This window comes from Pelodiscus sinensis, chromosome 3, assembly GCF_049634645.1.
Source record: "Pelodiscus sinensis isolate JC-2024 chromosome 3, ASM4963464v1, whole genome shotgun sequence".
NCBI lineage: Eukaryota > Metazoa > Chordata > Testudines > Trionychidae > Pelodiscus > Pelodiscus sinensis.
Genome location: NC_134713.1, coordinates 38,575,462 through 38,600,878, shown reverse-complemented (window position 1 = coordinate 38,600,878; position 25,417 = coordinate 38,575,462). Strand labels below are relative to the sequence as shown.

The 25,417-nt window shown below is 38.9% G+C and overlaps 1 protein-coding gene across 2 annotated transcripts in view; it reads left to right on the top strand.

Annotated features, from left to right (window-relative positions):
- The window catches only part of CSMD1 (CUB and Sushi multiple domains 1), a 1,865,804-nt gene extending 1,848,008 nt beyond the window's left edge, over nucleotides 1-17,796 (top strand). For both annotated transcript variants that reach the window (XM_075923597.1, XM_006137767.4), the window contains 5 exons: nucleotides 2,035-2,196; nucleotides 3,326-3,438; nucleotides 5,305-5,392; nucleotides 10,908-11,040; nucleotides 14,259-17,796. In XM_075923597.1, coding sequence (XP_075779712.1) covers nucleotides 2,035-2,196; nucleotides 3,326-3,438; nucleotides 5,305-5,392; nucleotides 10,908-11,040; nucleotides 14,259-14,418 — 656 coding nt within the window. In that variant the 3' untranslated portion in view covers nucleotides 14,419-17,796. The remainder of the gene's footprint in view (nucleotides 1-2,034; nucleotides 2,197-3,325; nucleotides 3,439-5,304; nucleotides 5,393-10,907; nucleotides 11,041-14,258) is intronic.
- Nucleotides 17,797-25,417: the final 7,621 nt, after the last annotated feature.

The window sequence follows — 25,417 nt, the reverse complement described above, 5'->3', positions numbered from 1 at the left end:
GCTGCACTCTTCCATGATATCAATGGAGGAGGTTGGGTGCAGGAGGGAGACTGGAGTTTGGGAGGGAGTTTGGGTCAAGGAAGTGGTTGTGACTTTGGGTCGGGGACTGGAGTGCAGGGGTTTGAGATGTGACCTAGGGTAGGAGGGGATTGTGATTTGGGGCAGGAGATTGGTGTGCCAGATCTGGGGACAGGGGGTATGGGTGCAAGAGGGGTACAGAGGATTTGGGTATGTTGAGTGTTGGGGGCAGAGGATTAGGGCAGAGAGGGATTGGGGTATCAGAGGGAAGCTGTGGCCAGGAGACTTACCACCCAGCAGCCAAACCAGTCTACCTGCAGAGCTAAGGTTTGCGGAGCTTAAAACATTTCACAGCCAGCCTGCCTACCTGCTTGCCTTGTCATGTGCTTTAATGAATAACTGAGCCAAGGAGAGGGGATGTGATTATTCTTGGCTGCCTGTTATTCTAACAAGCAGCTCCCATTGGCTGGTTTCTGTATAGAAACCAGCCAATGGGATTGTGCTGGAGGTGGGGTGGCTCCTGAAACTTCCCCCCTCCTCTCCAGTTGTGAAACAGAAAGGCCACTGCATTTCTGCACAGCATGCAGAGCAAACAGGGGAGCCTGCCTGGGGCTCTCTGCTGCCTTCGCAGGCTGGATCCGGCCTGCAGGCTTCATTTTGCCCCGACCCACATTGGAGGAAATTGGGCATGTAGAACAGGTAAAGGAGGAAATGAGGATCCCAGAGAACATCTATTCCACATAATCAAAATATCTTTCCCCAATGGATTTGTCCTTTTATTTTTTCACTTTGTGTTTTCTTATTTTCATTTCTTGCAGAATACTAAAAGGCTCTTCTTCCAAAAAATATGCACATTTTTACTAAATAGATAATATTCAGTCTTCATAATTAGAAATCCAAAGATTTCACTGTTACCAAATAGCAGAGAGTATGGTGAGGTGAAGGGAATAAAAATACCCCAAAAAAGGAACAAAAATACTCACTTCCCACACACCTCCATACATTATTCTCTGACTAATCTAAAAGCTTGTAAGACCGGATTCGGGATATTTCAGACCAGGAGAAACGTAAATTCTAAATGTCCGGGAATCTCAACCTTGAATTGATGGTATTCCTTCAGTGAGTGCTGATGATGTAATGTGGGCATGGGGAGGAAGCTGGTCTTGAAAGTCACTTAGGCTACCTCTAGACTGCAACCTTCTTTCGAAAGAGGCTTTTTTGAAAGATACTTTCAAAAAGTGTCTTTCGAAAAAGAGCTTCTAGGCTACAACCAGTACCTTCGAAAAAGCAATCCGCTTTTTTGAAAGAGAGCACCCAAGCAGTCTGGATGCTCTCTTTCAAAAAAGCACAGTTTGCATTATATAGCGCCTTTTTTCGAAATAAAAAAAAGGCATTCTTCCTCATAAAATGAAGTTTTCCATGGTCGAAAAAACTGCTGCGTTCTTTTGATTTACTTTTGAAAGAATGTGGCAGCAGTCTAGACAAAGCAGAAGTTTTTTTTTTAAAAAAAAAGCCACTTTTTTCAAAAAAAAACCCTGTAGTGTAGACACACCCTAAGTTCCTAAAACACCATTTTAAACTGCACCTGAAATCCACTATTATCTAGTGCAGCTGGCTGAAAAAATGGTTTTAATGTTCTCATAGAGGAGAAGGATGTCCAGCAGGGCAAGCTCTACAAGGTATCCTCTAGAACTTTCTTTCCCCTGGTGTCGCTCATGGGAAATGTGCAAAGCCTTTTTTTTTTCTCAGTTCTGAGGAGAAAGTTTGCAGAGACATATAGACTGATGTATTATAATGACTTTTATTGTGTTAGGCAAGCACTATATTATGTGAAGCTGTGTAGGGAATTCATCTACACTGTTTTTGAAACTATGTCTTTATGTACAAGCTCTCAACACAATGCATGGGTAGGTTACTGTAAATCTTAACAAATAAACACAGATTGAAAGATTATTTTACTTTACTTTTGGTTTGTGGTGATTTACTTCATTGTTTATTACTTATTTGTTTGTTCAGTTCCTTCAGATGTTTTTTTCATAAATTCATTGTGGAAGGGATTTTATGAGTATCTGGGAAAAAGGCAACCTGCTACTATGACAATCGACTGGTTCAATACCACAAGCAGCAAGGTGAATGCCACATTCATTGAATCATCCAATGTACAACTTAAACTATCAGGTAGGTTTAGACTTAAGTAGTAAACATATCTGGTTTGTTTCATTTTTCAATTCAGATTTGTCATGTTTTCTGCTGTTGTAAACACTAAAAACCAAAATTAGAATCATACCAGTAATATCTTCAAATTAATCACAGGGGTCATTTATGCACAATGTAAATGAAAAACATGACCAATTTACTGTCATTGAAAATCCATTCAGTGAATTTTGCAAGATAACAGTGCTAAGCATACCTATTTGGTCAGTTATATTTTGCTAAGTTAAATTCTTCCAGAGTTTCATAGTAGTTGTTTCATTTTTTGTGCCAGGCTGTAGTGTATTATTACCATGTGGTATTAAACCATTGTCATTCTAAACTTTGAAGATGGTTATATTTCAGTGGAAGGCAAGGACATCCATACCATATATGGTTTGTTCTGTGGGGGTATGTATATGGTTTGTTCTGTGGGGGTATGCCACCCTAGTTCTAAGTAGGGAGGCTAATGTAGGCATTCGAACTTGCAAATGAAGCCTGGGATTTAAATATCCTAGACTTCATTTGCATGTTTCCGGGCGGGCGCTATTTTTAAATGCCTGTAGTTCGAACTACCTGCCCGCGGCGGTCAAAGTCATGCCCTTCTTCTGCCTCATTTAGAGAAAAGATTTGCATCCACCATCACTTCAAATGAGAAAGAACAGAGACCTGCCCCTGGGTCACCTCCAGCTCAGCCCAGCACCCTAACACCAGGATATAGAGTCAGAGCCTTAGTCTTAGCTTTGAAAAAATGCTTTGTGATATGGTTTGTCTTAGATAAAACACGGTATTTCATAAAAAATGAAAATGAGAGAAAATGTTCCAACAAACTGTACTCTAGATCCTGATTTCACACACAGTAAACTTTGTTTATCTAGTGCTTTTCTGCTGGGTTCATATTTAGTTTGCCTGCTTCAAGAGCAGGAACAGAATCTGCCGCCACAGCATGGTGGCCATAAATTTCCACCACAAGAATGACCTCTTGTTCTATCCTAAAACCTCAGCTAAAACCAACAATCGATACTTTGACTTACGGGAGTCATTAGAATAAGTTATTTAAAATGTTAATTACATCAGAAAACATTTACAAGCTAGTTTTATACTTTTCTTTTATTAGGTATTTATAAGAAAGAAGAGGCTCATTTGCTTTTGAAAGTCTTTCAGATTAAAGGACCTACTGAAACTTTTGTCAGCAAGTTTGAAAATGACAACTGGGCACTTGATGGCTATGTAAGTCAATCAGGTTCTATAAATGTGTTTACTTGATTACCATATCTAGTATCTATTTTTATTATGATGCTGAACAAAGCAAAATGTATAACATACCAATTTTTTTTCTTTTTCTAAAAGAAATATATATACTGTCTCCATATGCTCCATAATGTTAACATTTCTGCAATACTATAAAGAAAAAATATACATAAACAGATATACATATTTTCCTGTTTTTATGATTTGTTTTAGAGCAAACAGGTGACAGTTTTTTTTCTTTTATAAACAATACAACTTTGTTGTTGTTCTATAGATAATGAATTGTACTGAAAGAATATTTTGAGGAGTGTGATTATCTTGAGGAATGCAAGAATAAAGTTATTAACTTATAGAAATATAGGCTGGTAGACTGTGTGTGTGATGCAGTAGTTGTCCTCCCATATTAAGAAATAACAGCTGAAATTCAGACTCAGTTAAACCAAAGTGTAGTCATTATGCTGACATATTGAGAGAGATTTCCTATATCTTGCATTTGATTTCACTTCTAACTTTCACCCACATATTGCAGTACCCTGGCATTTTTCAATACTCAGCATTGGCTAGAACTGAGCATATAATTTATTTTTATTTTTATTCTGTGTCCAAGTGGGGGGGAATGGGAACATATTTCAGATAGATCTGAATTGGAAGGGTTTTTTTTTAATTCTCTCCGAAAGAAAAAAAATGAAAAATTCTTATTTTGATTTTTATAGCATTTTATTTCTATTTTCCCCATTTTTCTGTTCTGTTTTCCTTTTAAAAATAATTCTAGATATTTTTTTATTAAAACTAAACATCATTTTGAAGTTACTTTTTCAATTAAAAAAATTCAGATGAAACTATTTGCCACATTCAGTTCAAATTCACAAATACAGGCTGTATCTCCCTTAACTGAGATTCCCTGGTCTAACAACATCCATAGTCTGGTACCAACCATGGATGTTCCTGGACCACAGAACCCAGGAGCAGGGAGGTCTGGTGGTGGCTCAGAAGAGTCACAGGTGGCACCAGCAACTCAGCCCAGGGAGAGGGGTGGATGGGCAGCATGGCGGGGAGTTCTGGCCCGAGTCGCAGAGCCAGGTGGCTGCAGAACTCTACCCTAGCTGTGGAGCTCGAGCCGTGGTACTCCAGTGTCAGCAGCAGCAGCAGGGCCGACTGCATCTAGAGATCCCTGAGGGACTGGGGTAGCAGTGGGGGCAAGCTAGAGCCCTTGTCTGGTGACAGCATGGGCAATGAGAGGAGGTAACTTCCCTGGTCTAACAAATCCCCTCATTTGGGACTAGTTAGGTCCCAAGGATGCTGGATCAACCTGTAGTTTCAGTGGACCGAAAGGTATATTTTTTCAATGAAAAGTTATTTATACAAAAAATTTCACCTAGGTTTACAGGTTTGTCAGGTTTATATAGGCAAATAAAGTTTCTTCACTCTCTGCAATATTTCCTTTTCTTTTAAAATATTTTGTATAGAAAGAACTCTGCCTTCTGAAAATGTAGAAGTTGTCCAATTGCATATACTAATTTAGTTATCTCAAGTAGAAAAATAAACACTTAAGATTATAAGAAATGTCATGGTATGCAAGACTTTCATGTTCAAAATGAAAATGTTATTTTCAAATGTTATTTTTTAAATCTTTGTTTAATAGCTATGCTTTTTAAATGTATATATTGAAGCATAAATGTTACTTTTAATTTAATTTAATTAATTTTAATTTAATTTCAAATGATATAACTGATTCCAAATAATTATTCTGAATCATACACAAATAAAATGGATGCACTGCCAATTGTGGAAGTGATTATTACTTACTAGTTTCAAACCTCTTCCTCCAATTTTCATGTACTCTAGGTATCATCAGGGCATGAAAGAGGTGCATTTACTTACCAGGGTGATATGCATGGGAAAGACTTTGGAAAATTTATGCTCCAGAGACAAGGTAAAAACACATTTATAGAGCTACATTGTGTGGTATCCATTTGGCATTTTTAACAGTGAAAGCATCAGATGACTTTGCCAGAATCCTAATTGAAGAAAGCATGTTTGTTTTAGGCAATTACTACCATAAATCATGCAAATGGTCTAAACTACATAGTAATTTGGTTGAACTGTGTAATTAAAGTCTTAATATGAACTATGTCATGTTACCACTTCACTTTTGATGCATTAGCAACCTAATAAGATGACCATACAATGCTTCTATGAAGAACACCAGGGCAAATATCCATGCAGTAATATATGATGATTATTTTGCTTTAAATGACTTTAAGTCATGAGGCTATCATGTGATGCTAAAACAATATCCATTCAACTGAATAAATTATACAGTTCTGAGAGCTTCTTTGAATTTAAGAACAAAGTCAAACTGAGTTTTATATTTTGTTATGTGTGTGCACATCTGTGTGTGTTTACAGTGGGATTCTATTCGGGCATCCAAAATGCATAATGTTCACAATTCAGAAATGTTCATAACTCTGAACAAGGGTGTTATGGACTGCTCCTCAGGGCGGACTACTCAGAACAGAAGCTCAGCTCTGAAGTGGCTGTCTGGTGGCTTGGCAATGGGAGTGGGGGTAGGCAGCTGGTGCTAGTTTCTTAGCTGCAAGGGTGATGAGTGAGGCACCCCACGGCACCACAGTGACAGTGAGCATGCAGTGGAGGCTGTAGCTAGCATCAAACACTTCAGGACAGGTTTCAGTTTCCTTCCTGCAGCCCACATTTTGAATACTATGTGCAGATGTGGTTGCTTCATCTCAAAAAATATATCTTGGCATTGGAAAAAATTCAGAGAAGGACAACGAAAATGATTAGGGACATGGAACAGCTGCTGTATGAGGTTGAGATTACTAAAACAGGGACTTTTCAGCTTAGAAAAGAGAAAAGTAAGGGGGGAAATGATAGAGTTCTATAAAATCATGGCTGGTGTGGAGAAAGTAAATAAAGAAAATTTATTTGCTTGTTCCCATAACAGAAGAACTAAGGGTCACCAAATAAAATTAAAAGGTAGCAGGTTTAAAAGAAACAAAAATATTTCTTCACACAATGCACAGTCAACCTGTCTTTAACATAGTTCAGAAATAGCTAGATAAATTCATTGAGGATAGGTTCATCAATGCCTATTAGCCTGGATGGGCAGGAATGGTGTCCCTTGCCTCTGTTTGTCAGAAGCTGGGAATTGGCAACAGGGACTGGATCAGTTGGGGTGCATCTACACTGCATCCATAACTTGAAATAAGCTACACAATTTGAGCTACACACATTTATTCATTATTCTGAAATTTCCCTTACTCCTCATAGAATGAGGTTTACAGAGATGTCAGAATAGCAAGCCTGTTATATTTTGAAATAATGGACACACTCAGAAGATGTGGAATAGCTCTGTAATGTAAACTTAGCCTTGATGATTACCTGTTCTGTTCATTCCCTCTGGGGTACCTGGCCACTGTCAGAAGACTTGATACTGGACTAGACGGACCTTTCATTTGATTCGATATGGACCATCTTATGTTCTTATGTATCCTGCCATTGGGATGAAAATACCTTGCTTCAGTTATCAGAGGCATTTCAGCAATGACTTTGGGTATCGTTTTCAAGACTAACAATAGCAGCCTTCATCTGCTTGTTACATACCCCCTAGCCAGAGGACCTTCTTTTTAGCATCCATGAATCTTACAACTTATTAGGAAGAATCAAATTTGACACTCCTTCTGGCAGCTTGCAACCAAGGCTGATGCTATTTTCCTTTCCTACATTGGTATGGGGATATCTTAGTCATTTTGTTTCCCAGTGATAGTCCCATCCAAATGGATTTTTAGCTCTCCAAGTTCACTTGCTCTCTGCTCTAACAGAGAAGTTGACTTTCCAGTTAACAAGCATATTAACATTTATAGAAGACTCCTTGGTTCTCGTGGTGGCCAAATGGCTTGTCAGATTTTCCTCAGGTGATTCTATGCATCTTTGCAACTGCCTTCAGAAGTCAGATGATGACACTCTTTTACTTCTGGAGAAGCACTCACTGTTTTCAAGGGGTGTGAAGTGTCTGATATGATGTTCTTGATACCAATGTGTACTTGAAGGAGTAGCATTTAGTGACATATTTCTAGCTTTGATGTTAGAGGCATATCTGTTTCATAGCAGGGGATATTTCTAAGCACAGACTTACTTAGTAAAGAGAAACCAACAAAATATCATAAGCTTGTATGGCTTTGGATTCTTCACTAGCAGTAAAACAAGTTTTAAAACTGTTTTGCACTAGTATCTGTCTATGACATAACATTAGTAATCATTAATTTTATCAATTACATTGTAAAATTGGAATTAAAAAAATTATAGAAACTAGTATATGGTCTCTTACAATTTACTCATATTTTGGTAATGTCAATCATTATCTTTTTAGTAAAATGATGCTGTGAGCAAGAAGCTGAAAAACTCCCATTGTAAGTTGGAAACAGACTAAAATTTGCAAACTTGCTCTACTGAGAATGTAATAAGAGTTTTACAATTTCTATACCATTGTGATAGGTAATTCAGACTTACTTGGAACATTTACCCATATAATGACAGGGTATGTCTACTCTACAGTGTTATTTCGAAATATCTTATTTCAAAATAGTTAATTCAAAATATGTTATTTTGAAATTACACTTAGACACACAAAATGCATTTTGAAATAGCATTTTGCTATTTCAAAATAGCGCTTCCACACTCAGTGGACACTGAATCGCATTTAAGGCTGGCCAGAACCAGGTACAGCAAGGCATTTGATCAAGAGTTATTTTGTGTGGCTGCTGCCTGAGGCTATCTGAGGCCTGTGCTTAAAGGGACCCCCCCCCTCCCGGACAGCCAGTTCTCAGCTTTCCCTGCTTGCTTGCCTACCTCGATGAGGGACAGCAAAGCATTTTGTCTCTGCGTGCTCTGGTTGCCCTCACTCAGGACACCACAGCACTCTGCAACGTGGAGCCAGAGCTGCCCTGGGCACTCTGGTGCTTCTTGTGAATGCATTGCTGCGAGCCTGGCTGCACTTTCTGCAGGCTGCCATCTGGGAGGTCCATTGGGAGGCTGTCAGTATCCAGGAGACCCTGTGGGGGAGCTTCCACCCTGAGGAGCACTAAGAGTCTCCCAGGTCTGCCCCACTGGGGGCTTGTGCCTCATTTCTCCCTCTGGTCCTTCCATTTACCCCTCCCTAACCCCCCTTCCTGATGTCAAATGAAATACATGTATTTTCATGAACACAAACTCTCTTTATTTAACAAAACTGGGGTGGGGGAGTGAAACTCTGGTGAGACTGGGGAAAGGAAAAGAGAGAGGCTGGGAGAGGGGAGAGGGAAACCTGGGAGGAGGGAGCTGGAAGGGGGAAGCAAGGGGAAGAACGGGGAGGGGAAGCTCAGGGCTCAGGGTTGGGGGTCTCGCCATCCCTACTTGATTGTCATGCAAACCTGCTCCTGGGTTTCTGTGTGGCCTTTGGTGGCCAGGCTGGCAGCTATCCTGCCATAGATGGCCGTGTTCCTCCATCTAGTGCGGAGATCATGAACATTGGGGGCATCCCCCCCAAACCTAAATAAGGTCCATGATCTCCACCCTGGACCAGGAAGGCGCTCATCTTCTCTGGGCCCTGGCAGTCTCCTGGGTGCTGGCAGACTGCTCCTGGGGAGTGGTGGAGGGCTGGCTGCCAGTGGTTTGCTGGCTTATGTTTTGGGGCCACTAAGTCAAGGGCAGTGACTGCTGGCTCTGGGCTGGCAGGCTTGGAGCTGCCACAGGCACTGTGACCAGAGTCTGCCCCTTTAAGGGCTCCGGGGAGGAGGGGAGGGAGAGGAGTGTTCTTGGTTGAGTCTGGAGTGACCACCAGGGCACCCTGGGAAGGCTGGAGGCCCCTATTTTGATATATGTGTCTACACAGCGCTTATTTTGAAATAGCTATTTCGAATTTGGCATTATTCCTCATGGAATGAGGTTTACCAAATTCAAAATAAGCGCTCCGCTATTTCAAATTAATTTCAAAATAGCAGTTTGGTTGTGTAGACACTAGTAAATTTATTTTGAAATAACAGCTGTTATTACAAAATACCTTTGCTGTGTAGATATACCCACACCAGGAGAGATTTCTGTGTTTTAGACAAGCTGTAAAAATATGCTAATGATCACAAAATTTTGATCTAGTTTTAATCAACAAAAGGCCCAATAATTGACACCAGTTTTAACTTACAATTATGTGCACCCGTACATAATTGTAAGTTATAACTAGAGTCAATTATTATGAAGCGCAATAAAGTTTACTTGCACTTAGTAGCACTATGGTGAAGTTGGACTTCAAAAAGATACCTCACAGTAACATTAAATGATTGTAGTTTACCATCTTGAAAATGGGCTTCTCTTCACCATCTCTTTAGGCAAGTTTATAAACTGCCAGAACTTGGCTGAGGATTCAGACATTGAAAAATATATAATTACCAAATTTTCACTTATTTTAGTGGGGTTACTCAAGTCAGCCATACAGCTGATCTACAGATTTCTAGGATGTTTTACATCAGTTCTCTGGGAGTTGACTTGAGCCCTAAATTACGTATAGTTGTAATAAATACAATAAATAGTACAAAAAGCGTTATAACATAAAAAGAAGTATGTTCCTTAAAAATATCATTGTACCAAAGCAGCTTGCCTGATTCTCCTCTGTCTTTCTATATTCCTATCGCAAATATAGATCTTCTGAAAGAAAGTATTTGTTTGTTTGTTTGTTTGTTTGTTTGTTTGTTTGTTTGGTGGAGTTGCTGTTCTGTTTTTCTTTTTCATTGTAAAAATGATATAAATGTATCATGTTTTTGTCATCATCATATAATATTTTCTTAATATGTTATGTAATTGGCCCTTCCTATTTTTTTTATGTGAACCATCAGGTTGTGTGTGTATGTGTGTGTGTGTGTGTAGCTTATTATCCCTTCCCCCTTCCATTTTAGAGTTTCCCTTATTCATTTGTTGAGACTTTTTTTCAAATTAGATTATGTACTCTGGTGTTTTTCTGCGTGTATCCAGTAGATCTCTCGAGATCCCTTCCAGTCCTAGTATTCTATGATTTGAATCCTGATGGGGGTCTGAGATCACTTCTGTAATATAAATCACAATCGTTTGTATATTATGAATAATGTAATTTTATGAACTAAATTAGTAAGTGTATAAGTACAGTATATTGTAAAATTAATATCATATGATGGATATTTTTAAGCCTTTCAATAATTACTTGGCTTGGTAAAGGTTGCTGTATAATCACTATAGAACTTTATTAACAAGAAATGCTTTAATGTAACATATTTTGAACTTTCTTATTTCAAATTAAATGCAAGTTCCACCCTCCATCTCCCACCCCCAACATAGTGTACTTAAATATTTCTTCCAGGAGAAATAAATGAATATTCACAATGGAAAATTAGAAATTTTACCTATTCTCTTTCCTTTATTTTCAGGTCCTTTAAGCACAGATACAGATAATTCAAATCACTATTATGGCACAAACAGCAGTTCTGTTGCAGCTGCCATCCTGGTACCATTCTTTGCTCTAATATTATCAGGGTTTGCATTTTACCTCTACAAACACAGGTACTGTGAACATCATATTTTAAATAACCTGACTAGCTTTTTGTATTAATTTGAATGGATAAATGTTCTATTAACTGGGAAATTTCATGGTGAAACTTTTTAATACATCTTCTCTACTTTGAAAAGACAATCATGTCTGCAGTCTCCCTTATAGGGTTTAATACAGAGCAGTTCTTAATGGTGAACTCTTAGAGAAATGAATCATTGTGTTAAGAGCAAAGAGCTGTAAACCTTCTTGGTTCGTTAGACAGAATCAGATTGAAATCTCATGTCAGATAATTTATTCATTAATTTCAGGGCTTTATTAAATAGAATATATGATGCTTTTCTCTAAATGCTTTTGAGTATTAATTATAAAAGCTAGGAAATCCATAAATCCCATGAAGGAACAGACCATAATAAGACTACTTACAGTACATGCTGAGTAAGCTTATGAAAACCACCTCTAGAATTGACATAGCTTCTGCTATTAAGAAAATTATGCATGTTGAGTAGATAATGTGAATATAAATCCATCTATTTTGTCAGAAATTTGGTTAAGAACCCTGCATATTTGCAGCTAATGTAATTTTGCTACTATAAAATGGACAGTATTGCATTAGTCCTTTCAGGAACAGAATATCTTTTTTTGACCAGCAGCAAATGCCATTCTGACATTCACAAGTTTTATTTTCTGCTAGTAAAGCATTGCAACTCAGTTGGTTTACAAATTAACAATAACCAATTTGGTATTTATCAGACAATTACTATCATTATTTTACCAGCTATCTTCTGAGCTTTTTGATTCTTTGTCTTCATTTCATATTTCATGATCACAAGAATGCACAGTGAAGTCCATCACTAACTATGTCATACTTTCATAAGACAGATCTCCCTTAACAGCTGATATAAGGCGGTGAACAAGAAGAAATTGCTAAGGGGTTTGGACTTGTGAATTCCAGCGAAAATGTTACAGATCCAGGAGTTTCAGAGTGTATGTCACTGAAAAGATTGTTCAAGAACCCTTTGTTCTCCTTGTGGGAGAGATTGTGCTGCCTAACTTAACCAGCCCTCAGCCCTTATTTCTAGCCATGCCCAGTTCCACAGCAGGGATATCTGTTATACAGTGTGAAGAAGCCTACATAGGATTATCGTAGGAGCTGGAAAGGGATAGGCAAGAGCTGCCAAACTATGATTTGACTGCTAGAAAAGGAGATCTGAGCATTAAGCTAAATTCAATAGAACTGTACTAGACTTACAGACAAATGTTATTATCAAAAACCAGTTTAAGAGATTTTTATGTGTTATGTAATGACTGAAAGCTAAATAATTGAGATTTTTTTCTTTCTACTTAGTTAAAAAATCAATGAGAATCCTTTAACATGGTTTTCAGGAAAACAACTGTATTTATATTGTTTATACAGCCCTGCCTTTTTTTCCTCAAATAAAAATAAATGAGTGATTCAAATAAGAAAAAGAATGTTACTTGTTAACTTGATATTTCACTGACCATTCCTCCTTTTCTCTATTTTCTGCATATTCTATTCCAATAAACCAAAAATTTTAGATGCCTGTAGATTATCAAGGTCACTTTCAGAAACTAAGGAATTGATTATTGAAGCAAAGTTCTATATAAAAACAAGAGTTTCTTCCATTGACATCTCAGTACAGGCAGTCCCCGGGTTACGTACAAGATAGGGACTGTAGGTTTGTTCTTAAGTTGAATTTGTATGTAAGTCGGAACTGGTACATATTGTAGGGGAAACTCTAGCCAAACATTTCTCCAGAGCTCAGTTTTATTCTCCCACACCTCACTTCCCTCAGTCCTTTATTCTCAAGCTGAGGTGTCTTCTGAGAAAAGCCGCTCCGCGTCTCCCTGGTCTGCTCGGGGGGGTGGGCGCTAGCTTCGCGTCTCCCTGGTCTGCTTGGGGGAAGCAGCTAGTGCGGGGTTGCCTCACCCCGTTTGTAAGTAGGGATCCGATGTAAGTCAGATCCATGTAACCGGGGGACTGCCTGTATTCTTAATTCAGAAAGGCTTCTTAGAAGCACAGCACTGAGTTCTCAGCTGGGCAGAGAAATGGAGGTAGCTTTATACTCACAGCCCGTGGGAACGTAGCTTCAAGTTGCTTGTAGGGTTGGAGAGATATCCAGTGTAATTTGATATTAATTAGAGAGATATTCAGTGTAATTAGAGGCCTGTCTACATTACAGCAGACTGCTAGGGTGGTTCCAAGAGCCACAGCACAACACACATGCTGTGGTTCTCTCCTCAGCAAACTGCTTCCCTCTCCAGCTCCTTGCCCTCGACAAGACTTTTGTGGGAGATTTGAAAGGGCAGACATATGGCTGTTTTTGAAATGTCTGTGCCAATATACGTCTTCCCAAGCTAAAATCAGGGCTATGGGGTTCCTTTTACACTGTGGCAGCCCTTTTTCTTGGCATAAAGGAGCAAGAGCAGGACTCGGCACCTCACCCCAAAGTGTGCATCCTTTCAACTAACCAAAACGAAAACTGAGCGATATAAATATATATTTAGGAAAACTTGCAAATTAGCTTTTACAAACAAATGTTGCTGTCTCTAAATGGAAAGAAATGGTACTTTACAAATTGCAGAATTATCTTCAAGTTATCAATGTGCAACATTTGAGAGCTTTAAAACAAAAACTAATATGGGTTGATGATCTCTTAGTTACTATCTACAATTAAATAAATTCTGAAATGTTTATGGTCCCACTCTGCTTTCACCATCAGTTTCATTCTAAGATATTTGTTCCAAATGTATTAAAAACCTAACCTTTAAATTATACAATTCCTGATTGTTTTTTCTTCCTCAAATTAGACTGCATTGGAATTTATGTGAAAAGAGTTTTGGGAACTACCCACTAAAACTCTTTTTGGTAACACACATGTTTAGATACTTTATAAGTGCTGAGTGATACAAAATTAATTAATTATAATATAGAATAATCTATATGTCCATAGTATTGGACATTTGTGGTCTGTGCAATTAATTTTTCTGGTTTTAGTGTTGGTTTAATACTTCCTGCAAAGATTATTGAATTAAAGTGTAACATAACTCCTATATCTGTTAATATTTAGTGAGCTTTCTCTATCACCATTATGAATTGTTGAAAAACTAACATGAACCATCTTCAATAATTACAAAAACTTGTAGTAGTTATACATTTTTATTTTTAATGTTATCGATTACATGTAATTTTTCTTTCTCTTTTTTTCAGAACAAGACCAAAAGTACAGTACAATGGATATGCTGGACATGAAAACAGCAATGGACAGGCTTCATTTGAAAATCCCATGTATGACACAAACTTAAAGCCCACAGAGGCAAAGGCTGTGAGGTTTGACACGACTCTAAACACAGTTTGTACAGTGGTATAGCCTTCAGTGCCCAATATGACTGATTCATAGCCATACCTCTGATGGACAAGCAGTAATTCCTTTGGTGCCATATACCAGTTTCCCTTCTTCTCTTGGCTTTGCTGCTGTAATCTTTAACATCTTCTGTTGGCATACATGCAGCAAACTTTTCTGGTAAAACAGTCTTCTGGGGATCAGACCAAGAATATTTTTTCATCTTAAAGGTGGATTAAAATGTCTGGCTACAACGGCTTCAGATCAAGGCACACTCTAAGGAAGACTGTTAAGTCATGCCAATTTGTTATATTTAATGCCTCAGACTTTCATATTTGTATGTGGCTGGATGCCTTTCAATGCAATCTTCTGGGCACTTGGATAAATCCTTTGGGTACTATGACAAATGATAGCACCACAGATTATCCCCAAGAATAGGAACATTCTGAAGAAAAAAGCTTTCGTGAAGGAAAAGACAACCTTCCTCAAGGTTGCACATACCTACAAATGCTTTACCATTGAAACCTTGTTACAATTACTGAAACCTATGGTACATCCCAGATGTTCATGCATAGAGCGATTTGCAAATTTCCCAGTCACCTGTTGTATTGCAAAATGTTAATGCACAATTTTTTGCACTAATGTGTTATGAATGACTGAGTAAGATACTGGTAAAAACATACAGGGTTTATATACACTGTCCATTGTATATAAACATTCATTCACCATTGATCAAGCAAAATATTCCATGGTAAGTTTACTTAGTGTGGTAGAGTATGACCCCCATAGTTAAAAAGAGGTTAAAAACTTGTGCTATGGAAGAGAGTTTATTTTTGTTCTTTTTCATTATCTACATTTCTCTGTAGACATCAATACAAACCACTGGAAACTTCCAGCCAGAAAGACCCAATTTCTAGTAAATCTTCATTTCCAATAATATTTTCTTCCAAAATCAGTCATTATTGTCAGTATCGTACTATTTAACAGCAGGGGGGTTAGCAGCTGTTGCTGCTTGCCATGTACAAATGTGAATAGTAATTTATTTTAGATAGCTCATAAAGCCCGTGAGCCTGTGCTCACAATACAGTCTTCCCTTTTGCATTTTTTCCATTTTTCCTGTGATATGACATCATTTTTGATGTTACACTGAACAAGAACACATTACAGTAGCATATATAAGCCCAATGCAAATTGTCTATATTAAGCTACCATTAATTTTCTACATAGAATAGAAGAGAAATATTCAGCTGTCTTTGCAATCTGTTTCTTTTTGATTTTCAAAAAAACACTTTATTGCTTTTTTACTCATACAGTTTGATGGAGTAAGTGTGAATTGTTGGGAGTGATGCAGCTTACATTTGCTTAGGCCTATTGGCATTTTTAAGGAAACAAAAAAGAAACAAATATATTGATTAATAGACTGAAATATCCCTTAAACATTTTCAAATTGTAGGGAAATATTTGTTTTTTAAGCAAACATATTGTGCTCTAAATCTTTGAGTTGTTTTGTACTCAGTTTAAAAAATCTATTTCTTTTTAAATACTAAAAGAAAATGTATTATGAAAAAGGTTTCTAAATCTATATGGGGGAAAGTCTGGCTATTCAACATATCACCAAAAAAAATATTAGCCCAAATGATGATTTCTCAGCTAATGCTGTAGCACAGAAGAAATTTCCAGATTAATCCTTGATCATCTTAGAGAATGCTACATCTTATAGATGGGAAATACCAGCAATACTACAAAGTATCCTAAGGCCTCCAGCAGTTATGTTCTTCATATGAGGAAGAAAATACTAAGATTATTTAATAAATAATCCTTTTCACACAGTTCCAGGTTCATTTTTGTTGGTGGTCATTTTATGTATTAATTTACATTTAAGTATTATATTGTTGAGATCTGCACATTTTGTGAAAAAGAACAAAAATTATCAGATCAAAATCTGCCTCCGTTTCCTCCCATTTCTGCCTCATTGCACAGGAATTTATTTCAGAGATAACCCTCCACCCATAAAAGGTCAGGTCATAAGTACCTAAACTGACATCCCATATGTGGATTTATAAACCCAAGATATTTTAATCATTTTTTGATCATTTGTACTAAAGTTTTGGGAGGTATTTTGTGGTGGCAATGAAAGGAAAAATCCCAAACTTGAGCTTTTCAAAAGAGATGCAAAATGCTAACTAAAGAGTAAGTATTGATACTGTCTAATCCTAACTTTCCATCTTGCTGGTCAGTGATCTATGTACATTGAGGATCATGGGGAAAGGAGGGGAAAATCATATGAGAAAACAGAGATATCTGCATAAATTATTTTAGTTTCTATCTATATGGTCATGATCCTGCTAATCCTTTCTCAGGTGCCTAGTTCTAAAGAGATAAGTAAGGACTGCTCACCTCAGTAAACAGACTCTGGATTGGGCCATTGATATGGGACATTATGCGCTTCAGCATGCTGACCTAATGCAGATAACCACCTCCCCCCATTGTTAGTAATTGGGACTGTGTTCTGTATAGGAACTTCAGGGGTGGGCTCAAATACAAAGCGATCTCATTTTGTTTTCAGTTCAGTGAGTAACCCTCTGTGATCCCTCCTTTTCCATTATATGTTCATTGCAGGGATCGGGTTAGATCTCTGATTCCTGCAGTTATGTGACAGAGGTCTGTGTGTATGTGCAACTGTACATGGTGCTTCATTAAACAGTCTTTTACAATGTTATGGAATGGCAAATAATGGCTGAGACTAAATCTGCTTTCTGAGGTATTTGCAGAAGATGCTTCCCCAAGGTTGACCAGACCCATACGATGGGCAAAGAATACATGCTATAATTTAAAAACAAAACAGGTTATGTGCTTCAAAGCTGTTTAAAACTGCTGCTTGTATCACACATCTTGCCTTTCTCCAGGCTAGCTGCAATAATTTTTTTTCTTGTGTAAAATATTTTGTAAACAACAACAACAACAAAAGCTGTTATAGAAGGGGGGTGGGAAATGGGGGGAGGTTGGGGAAGAATGCCGGCATTTTGATCAAGTCAATCTAATTTTCATTCCCAGTATTCCATTTGGCCATTTCACTACATGCTGCTGTGACATGAAGTAGGTGCAAAAGAACTTTTTGTACAGAGATATATTTTTTATGAAGAATTTGTAAAATTATTAAATATGCTGTACTTTTTTGATTAATGTAGGTAAATTGTTAAAATAAATGTTTTTACAATACAAAAGAAAAAAGATGTAATTTTCCCAATAATGTAAAATGTACCATCTCTAGCTAATTTTCAGTTCTGATCCTATTACACATGTATTAATATTAAAGTGGCCTGTTAAATTACACAGTATTCTTTTTTGACAAAACAAATAAATATTATAAAAGATTGTAATATAGCCTGTGCAATGACACCTATCTTGAAAGCAAAATCAAAGTTCTAATTAAATATTTAATTTTGGATTTCCATCTTTGTGTGATCTATCCTTATATTTTATTTTCTTATCTGCACATATATTTTTAGATCTCAGGTTTGAATTTTCCATTAATATAGGTTACTAAGTGAGGACTTCTTGGCATGTCAGATACTGGGTAAAATTTTCAGATGCGAATAACTGACATAGGAGCTAAATCCCATTTTCAACTATTATATACCATTGAGACCCAGAGTTTTAAAATATTTAAGCATTGATTAACTCAGTCTTGTAGCACTTTGTTTATTTAGGAGCATATTTTTCATTTTAAAAACTTACTAAGGCACTACATCCCAATGAGTTTTTACTGAAATGTATGCTCCTAAGGGATAGATTTACCAAGTGTAGGCCTGTGCTACAGAGGAAGATTGAAGCTGCCACTGTCGATCTTTCAGTGTTCAAATTAGTGGTCTAGTTAAAACAGCTAATTCAAAGTGAGAATGGCACTTGATCGATGCCTGTTTTCACAAGGAGTAAGGGAAGTTGAAGGGTGAGTGTTTTTCCTTTGACTTCCTGCTGTGTAGACAGTGCCAAAAGCCAAGTTAAGCTACTTTGATTTCAGCTATGAAAGTAACATAGATGAAGTCATATATCTTAATTCGACTTTGTCCTGTAGTATAGACAAAACCTAAGAGTTTACATATCTAGTTGCTTCTAAATCCAACTTTTGGCACAACTAAAATTCACAAAACCGTGGGTGGATGTCTTTCTCTTGTTTTTCATGAGAAAAGGCTTACTTGGCTTAGGCACCTCGCTGAAAGGTTAGCATCTAGAGCAAAGACCTTAGAGTATCTGCTATCTAAGGCCCCCATTTTCCTCTGTATTTAATTCTTGGTCATCTTAGATTGTTCCCCACTCAACCTTCAGGCTTCTGAAAATCCCTCTCTTAGGCTGTGTCCAGACTCCATGCCTCCGTCGACGGAGGCATGTAGATTAGCCAGATCGGAAGAGGGAAATGAAGCCGCGATTAAAATAATCGCGGCTTCATTTAAATTTAAATGGCTGCCCCGATCTGCCGATCAGCTGTTTGTCGGCAGATCTGGAGAGTCTGGACGCGATGCCCCGACAAAGAAGCCTTTCTTCATCGACACAGGTAAGCCTCGTGAAACCAGGTTTACCTGTGTCGATGAAGAAAGGCTTCTTTGTCGGGGCATCGCGTCCAGACTCTCCCGATCTGCCGACAAACAGCTGATCGGCAGATCGGGGCAGCCATTTAAATTTAAATGAAGCCGCGATTATTTTAATCGCGGCTTCATTTCCCTCTTCCGATCTGGCTAATCTACATGCCTCCGTCGACGGAGGCATGGAGTCTGGACACAGCCTTAGGCACCTAACATACCCCATCCACTGTACAGGGCGTAGCCTATCAAGTTACTTTCCTATCATGCTACTAAAATGTTTGTGTTAATTTAGATTAATTCGGTAATAGTTTAAAGCTGTAATGCAAGAAATCTTTAAAAGCTGCTCTCAGCATTCCTGTAGGCCCTTTGTGTTAGCTTGATTGATGTCTGAGTTCTGATGTAATACACTAGGCCTTATGTCTGCCCAAGTTTCTGAAGTCCCACTAATACTAACAAAGCAGCACTCAACTCCTTGTGGAAGGGCTTTGCCATTAACCCACCTGGGAATGGATCCATGTCCTTTCCTAGCTGGGACCAAGACATGTTGTTATATAAGAGTCTAGCAAGAGCCCCAAATTAGTGGTCCTGCTGCTTGTACGTGTCTGTGTGCACATGTTGCTTGCCTTCCCCCACACAGCTGACCACAAGTCTGTTGGTGCTGTGCATTCACTGGGCTGTGTGGCAGTCCAGATGCCATTAGGCATAGGAGCAGCTTGGGTGCAGTACAGCCCAGCCCTAGGCTGTCTTGTGAGTCGGGTTCCCCTGCAGTGCAGTGGTTCCTGCTCTAGAGTATAACAAGAAGGTACAGCCTCTGAAAGCACTTTCCAGTGGGTGCTATGTCTGTATTACAATCAATTAAAGGACAGGGTTGCACTTGAATGAGAGAACATGCATAAGCTCACAGTTCGCGTCAAGTAATATGAGGTTATATTTTATCTTTTGTCCATGCTTTAACAAGCTGTTTGCAAGATCAGCAGGAGCTGAGGTTTGCAGACTTCCATGGTTGAGACACAGTCTCACTCAGATACTGGTCATAACTTATTTATCATTTCCCAGGCCTGAAAAGGGGGAACTTAGTTCTGGACCTCTCACCCACACAGGATGGCAGGAAAAATACCATCAGCAGATGTATTATTAAATATAAGTCCCAAATAATTGGTTCAGGCTGAGTTGAGCAATTAGGATACAGGTTGCAATAGAGAACCACAAAGACCCATGGCAATGAATTGACATATATGATAATAAGGTAAGAACAATGATATATTGACCAATAGGAAAAGAACACTTCAGCATTAGAAACACCCCTATTGAATATGCATAAATCATATTATTGTCAGTGTCACTTAGTATAAAAGCGGGACCCCAGCCCAGGGATGATAGGGAGGAACCAGAAGTGTTCACCTGCACTGCAGGGGAGGCTGGAGGAAGTTTTTAAAGCAGCCCTTGGGACTCCTCACAGCGTTTCATGGCTGCTGGGCCCCCTGAGGCTGGATTAGGAGGTACCCCACCCCTGATGTAGAGGTACCTAAGACAACTAGCCATTTCCCCTATTGTCTCATTATAAATCAGGAGGCAGCAGCATCCTTGTATTTCCTCCCAGTATCCCATGTCCCCACTTACCTCAGGGTTTAGACCACTATACCTCAGTGAACCTAGTTTAAAGTCCTTCTCAGTAGGTTAGCAAGACTACCTGCAAAGATGCTCTTCCCTCTGTTCATTAGATGCATCCCATCTCTTGCTAGCAATCTTTCTTTCTGGAACAATATCCCATGGTTGAAGAATCTAAAGTCCTTTCTCAACACCACCTGCACAACCACACATTTACCTCTCCAATTCAATGGTTCCTACCTGGGCCTTTTCCTTCAGCAGGGAAGATAGACAGGAACATGATTAGTTGCCTCAAACTCCTTTATCCTTACAAGAATCACACAGCCTGCAGTAACCCACTCAAGGTCATTCTTGCCAATATCATTGGTGTCCATTGGAGAAATAGGAAGTGATAGTGGTCTGAAGTCTTAAACCCTTTGTCTTGGCATACATTCTGTGTCATCCTGAATTCTAGCTTCAAGTAAGCTGTATACTTCTAGAGTGTATAGGTCTGGATAGTGGATGGATGATTCTGTCCCTCTTGGAAGGGAGTCCTTGACCATCACCATCTGTCTCATTGTCTTTTGATTGTGGGTCATGGAACCCCCATTCCTAGTGCAATGCATCCCATTCCTTTTGGTTGATGGGGACTCAGATCCTTTCTCTCTGATAACATTTCCAAATGATTATCTGCCATTGCAACTGTGCAGAGAGCCTGAAAACTGTTTCTTAGCTCTATTTGCTTTGGGGCATAAATCAAATTTGTTCATGTGTTCTGGAAAGGATTTTTTTTCACATCTACCAATTCTGCACATTCAAATTAGACTCTGTGAACTATCTCTTTTTACACACCTTTTTCCAGGAGCAAATTGTTCTAAGTGTAAACCCTCAAGATACATCTACACTAGCCCCTAGTTCGAACTAGAGAGGCTAATGAGGGTGACTGAAATTGCAAATGAAGCACGGGATTTAAATATCCCATTCTTCATTAGCATGTTCCCGGGCGGTCGCCATTTTGGAAACTGACTAGTCCGGAATAACTGCTCGCGTCTACACGCGGCAGTGAAACGGGAGTTTGAAGTAAACCCCTTTAACTTGAATTAGCTGTTAAACCTCATTCCATGAGGAGTAACAGCAAATATTTGCTGGGCTGCCATTTAGGTTTCTTTCTTTCTTTCTTTCTTTCTTTCTTTCTTTCTTTCTTTCTTTCTGCAAATCACTTAGTCACAGTAAGCACAAATACCCAAAATAGTTTGCAATCAAGAACCACTTTTTAATGCCTGTCATGTCAAGCTAGTATATAATTAAACTTTTTATCTTCATGTACTTCAGAAACATGAGTAGCCTTTGGTGGACCCAGTTACTGATACAGGCCATTCTGAACTCACAGCTATGAGCCAATAGCCTTTCTTCCCCAGCTAGTCACACACTTTAGCAAAGACATAATGTACGTCACCTGATGAAAAGCAAGGTGAAGATTTTATTGGCTTCAGACTTTTTTCATTGCATAGTTTCTTTTTCTTGTCAGGATGGAGTATGCTACGTTTGAAGCAGTTGCCAAAATGTCCTTGTGGTCTCTTAACCAATACTTTCTTAAGACCCCTTTTTTTCCCTTTCAACGTGTTCACACGTGCGTGCACACACACACATATACTCACATCTATTTTTATTCCTTTGAAGTGTAGGACCCAATGAGAAAATGACATTCCTTCATATACTGCACAGCTTGGCACCGCATCTCCTCTGGCAGGTTTGCCTCAGTTTCGCCTCAACAGTTTTATTTTTTTCAAACCAATGACTTGGTTCTGTACAGTGACAGTCACCAATTTACTTTCAGCACAATGAAGCATTTGTCACATTGGTATGTATAGCCTGTTTTCAAAAACAAACCCAACACATCTTCCTTCTTGTCTTTAACCCCCTATGAATTTCTTGGCCTAAAAGAGTAGGCAATTTTAACAGGTAATGTTTGGGAAACCTGAGTGCTTACAAGGAGGGATTATAAACATTTTTCTAAAGCCTTAAAGTCATCCATGATGAAGTCACCTCAGTAGCTAGACTTTGCTTCCCTCTGTAAAGCTTTTCATTGAAAAAATAAACTGTTGTTAGGAGTCACTTTCTCAGTTTGTCCTAAATCTGTCCCATTTAAAAAAGTCAATTGTGGCTGCTTCTAACAAATGTACTTCATTAAATAATTGATTGTTCTTTTTACTTCTCTTAAATCTCTTCAAAAAGGTTTAGGAACAACTGCTTTTCAAATTTATCTCTGACACCATGGTGAGAGATTATAAGAAAAATAATCATCTAGACTAATTGTGATCATTCTTATATAATAGGTTGTTACAAGATCTCATTTACTTTGGGGTGGCTTCCATGATACTGAATTGGTTTACTGTTAATAGCTGAATACAAGTCTTAGAGGTAGATTTCCTTCTGTAGATACAGTCTTTCTATGCACAAATGAGCATAAGAGGGATGCAGCCATTAAAGCCCCTATATGCTTCATTCCTGGCTGCATCTGCTTGGTGGGCAGAGCCGGCAGCTCCATGCCCAGCCTTTCTTTCCTTCTCCCTTCTCCCTTCTCCCACTGATGCAGTCACATTGCTGTGAGCACAGGCTGGGAATCACGGCCAATGGGAGCAACTGGGAGGGAGGCTTGCAAGTGCAGGGCAGTGAAGAACCATCTGTTCCCTCCACCAAATGAGAGTTGTACCAGGTAAGCACCTTGATGTCCTGTCCTACCGTGCACCTTCACTATGTCCCAAAACCCACCCCCAGCCCACTCCTTCACCCTCTCTTCCTCCCTTTCATACTCCATAGTCCCTCCTGCTCCTTACTCAACTTCCTTCCCTAACCCTGCACCCCACCCCAGCTTGCTCCCTGGTAGTCCTCTCCCACATACTGAACCCCTCATATTTGCACCCACCCAGGAACCCAGTGTGACGCCACATATTCTACTAGCCTCAGATCCCTAGAAGACCCTGACCCTTTGCACCCTGAGTTCTCCCCAAAAATATCTTTCTCTGGAGTATGCAGTCCCTGTAACTGTAGTACCCACAAAACCTTATCAAGTTTGCTGCTCCTTTAAAGAGGCTTTGTAACTTTGCTGATGTTGCCAGAACCCCAACATCAATCAAAGCACTGAATTAATTTATAGTACAAGTAAAACAAATGCATTGACATAAAGTCATAGGTGTAGAGTGATACCAACCACATTGTTAGACACAAAGAAAAGTAAGATCAGATGAGCCACAATCAAATGAAAAAGAGTCTAACACATCAGGAAATAGCAGATTAATAGTGACAATTTTTTAAAGTGCATATACATAAATGCTAGATTTCTAAATAATAAGATGGATGAACTAGAGTGCCTCAAATTATAGGAAGTTATTGCTATAATAGGCATCATAGAAACTTGGTAGAATGAGGACAGTCAATGCGACAAAATATATCAGAAGGACAGAACAGGTCATGCTGGTGGGGGAGTGGCACTATATGTGAAAGGAAATGTAAAATCAAATAAAGTAAAAATCGTAATGAAGCCAAATGTTCCATGGATAGTAATCTCTATGGATAGAAATTCCATGCTCTGATAATGAGAATATAGAAGTAAGGATATATTATCGACCACCTGATCAGAACAGTGATAGTGACTATGAAATGCTACGGGGGATTAGAAAGTCTATCAAAATAAAAAGCTCAATAATAGAGAGGAATTTCAACTATCCCCATATTAACTGGGTACACGTAACCTTAGGACAGGATGCAGAGATAAAATGTCTTGATACAGTTCTGCATTGATCTGGAAGCCTACTTTCGACTCAAGGAATACTTTCAACACAACACTGAACAGCGCACTGACACACAGATACCTTCCCACCAACGGCACAAGAAGAAGAACTCCACATGGACTTCTTCTGAGGGTCGAAATGATAGTCTGGACCTACATATAGAATACTTCTGCTGACATGCACAGGCAGAAATTGTGGAAAAACAGCATCTCTTGCCCCTTAACCTCAGCTGTGTGGAATGCAATGCCATCCACAGCCTCAGAAACAACTCTGACATTATAATCAAAGAGGCTGATAAAGGAGGTGCTGTTGTCATCATGAATAGGTCTGACTACCTAAAGGAGGATGCCAGATAACTCTCCAATACCACATTCTACAGTCCACTTTCCTCAGATCTCACTGAGGAATATACTAAGAAACTGCACCATCAGCTCAAGATACTCCCTACAAAAGCACAGGAACAAATTTACACAAACACACTCTTAGAGTCCCAACCGGGGTTATTCTATCTACTACCCAAGATCCACAAACTTGGAAATCCTGGACTCCCCATCATCTCAGGCATTGGCACTATCACAGCAGAACTGTCTGGATATGTGGACTCTCTACTCAGACCCTATGCCACTAGCACTCCCAGCTACCTTTGAGACACCACTGATTTCCTGAGAAAACTACAATGCATTGGTGATCTTCCAGAAAACATCATCCTAGCCACCATGCATGTAGAGGCTCTCTACACCAACATCTCACACATAGATGGAATACAAGCTGTCAAGAACAATATCCCTGATGATGCCACAGCACAACTGGTGGCTGAGCTCTGTGACTTTATCCTAACACATACCTATTTCAGATTTAGTGACAATATATACCTCCAAACCAGTGGCACCACTATGGGCATCCACGTGGCCCTACAATATGCCAACATTTTTATGGTTGACCTGGAACACTTCCTCAGCTCTCCTCCACTAAACCCCTTCTCTACTTATGCTACATTGATGACATCTCCATTATCTGGACCCATGTGAAGAGGCTCTGGAAGAATTCCACCATGATTTCAACCATTTC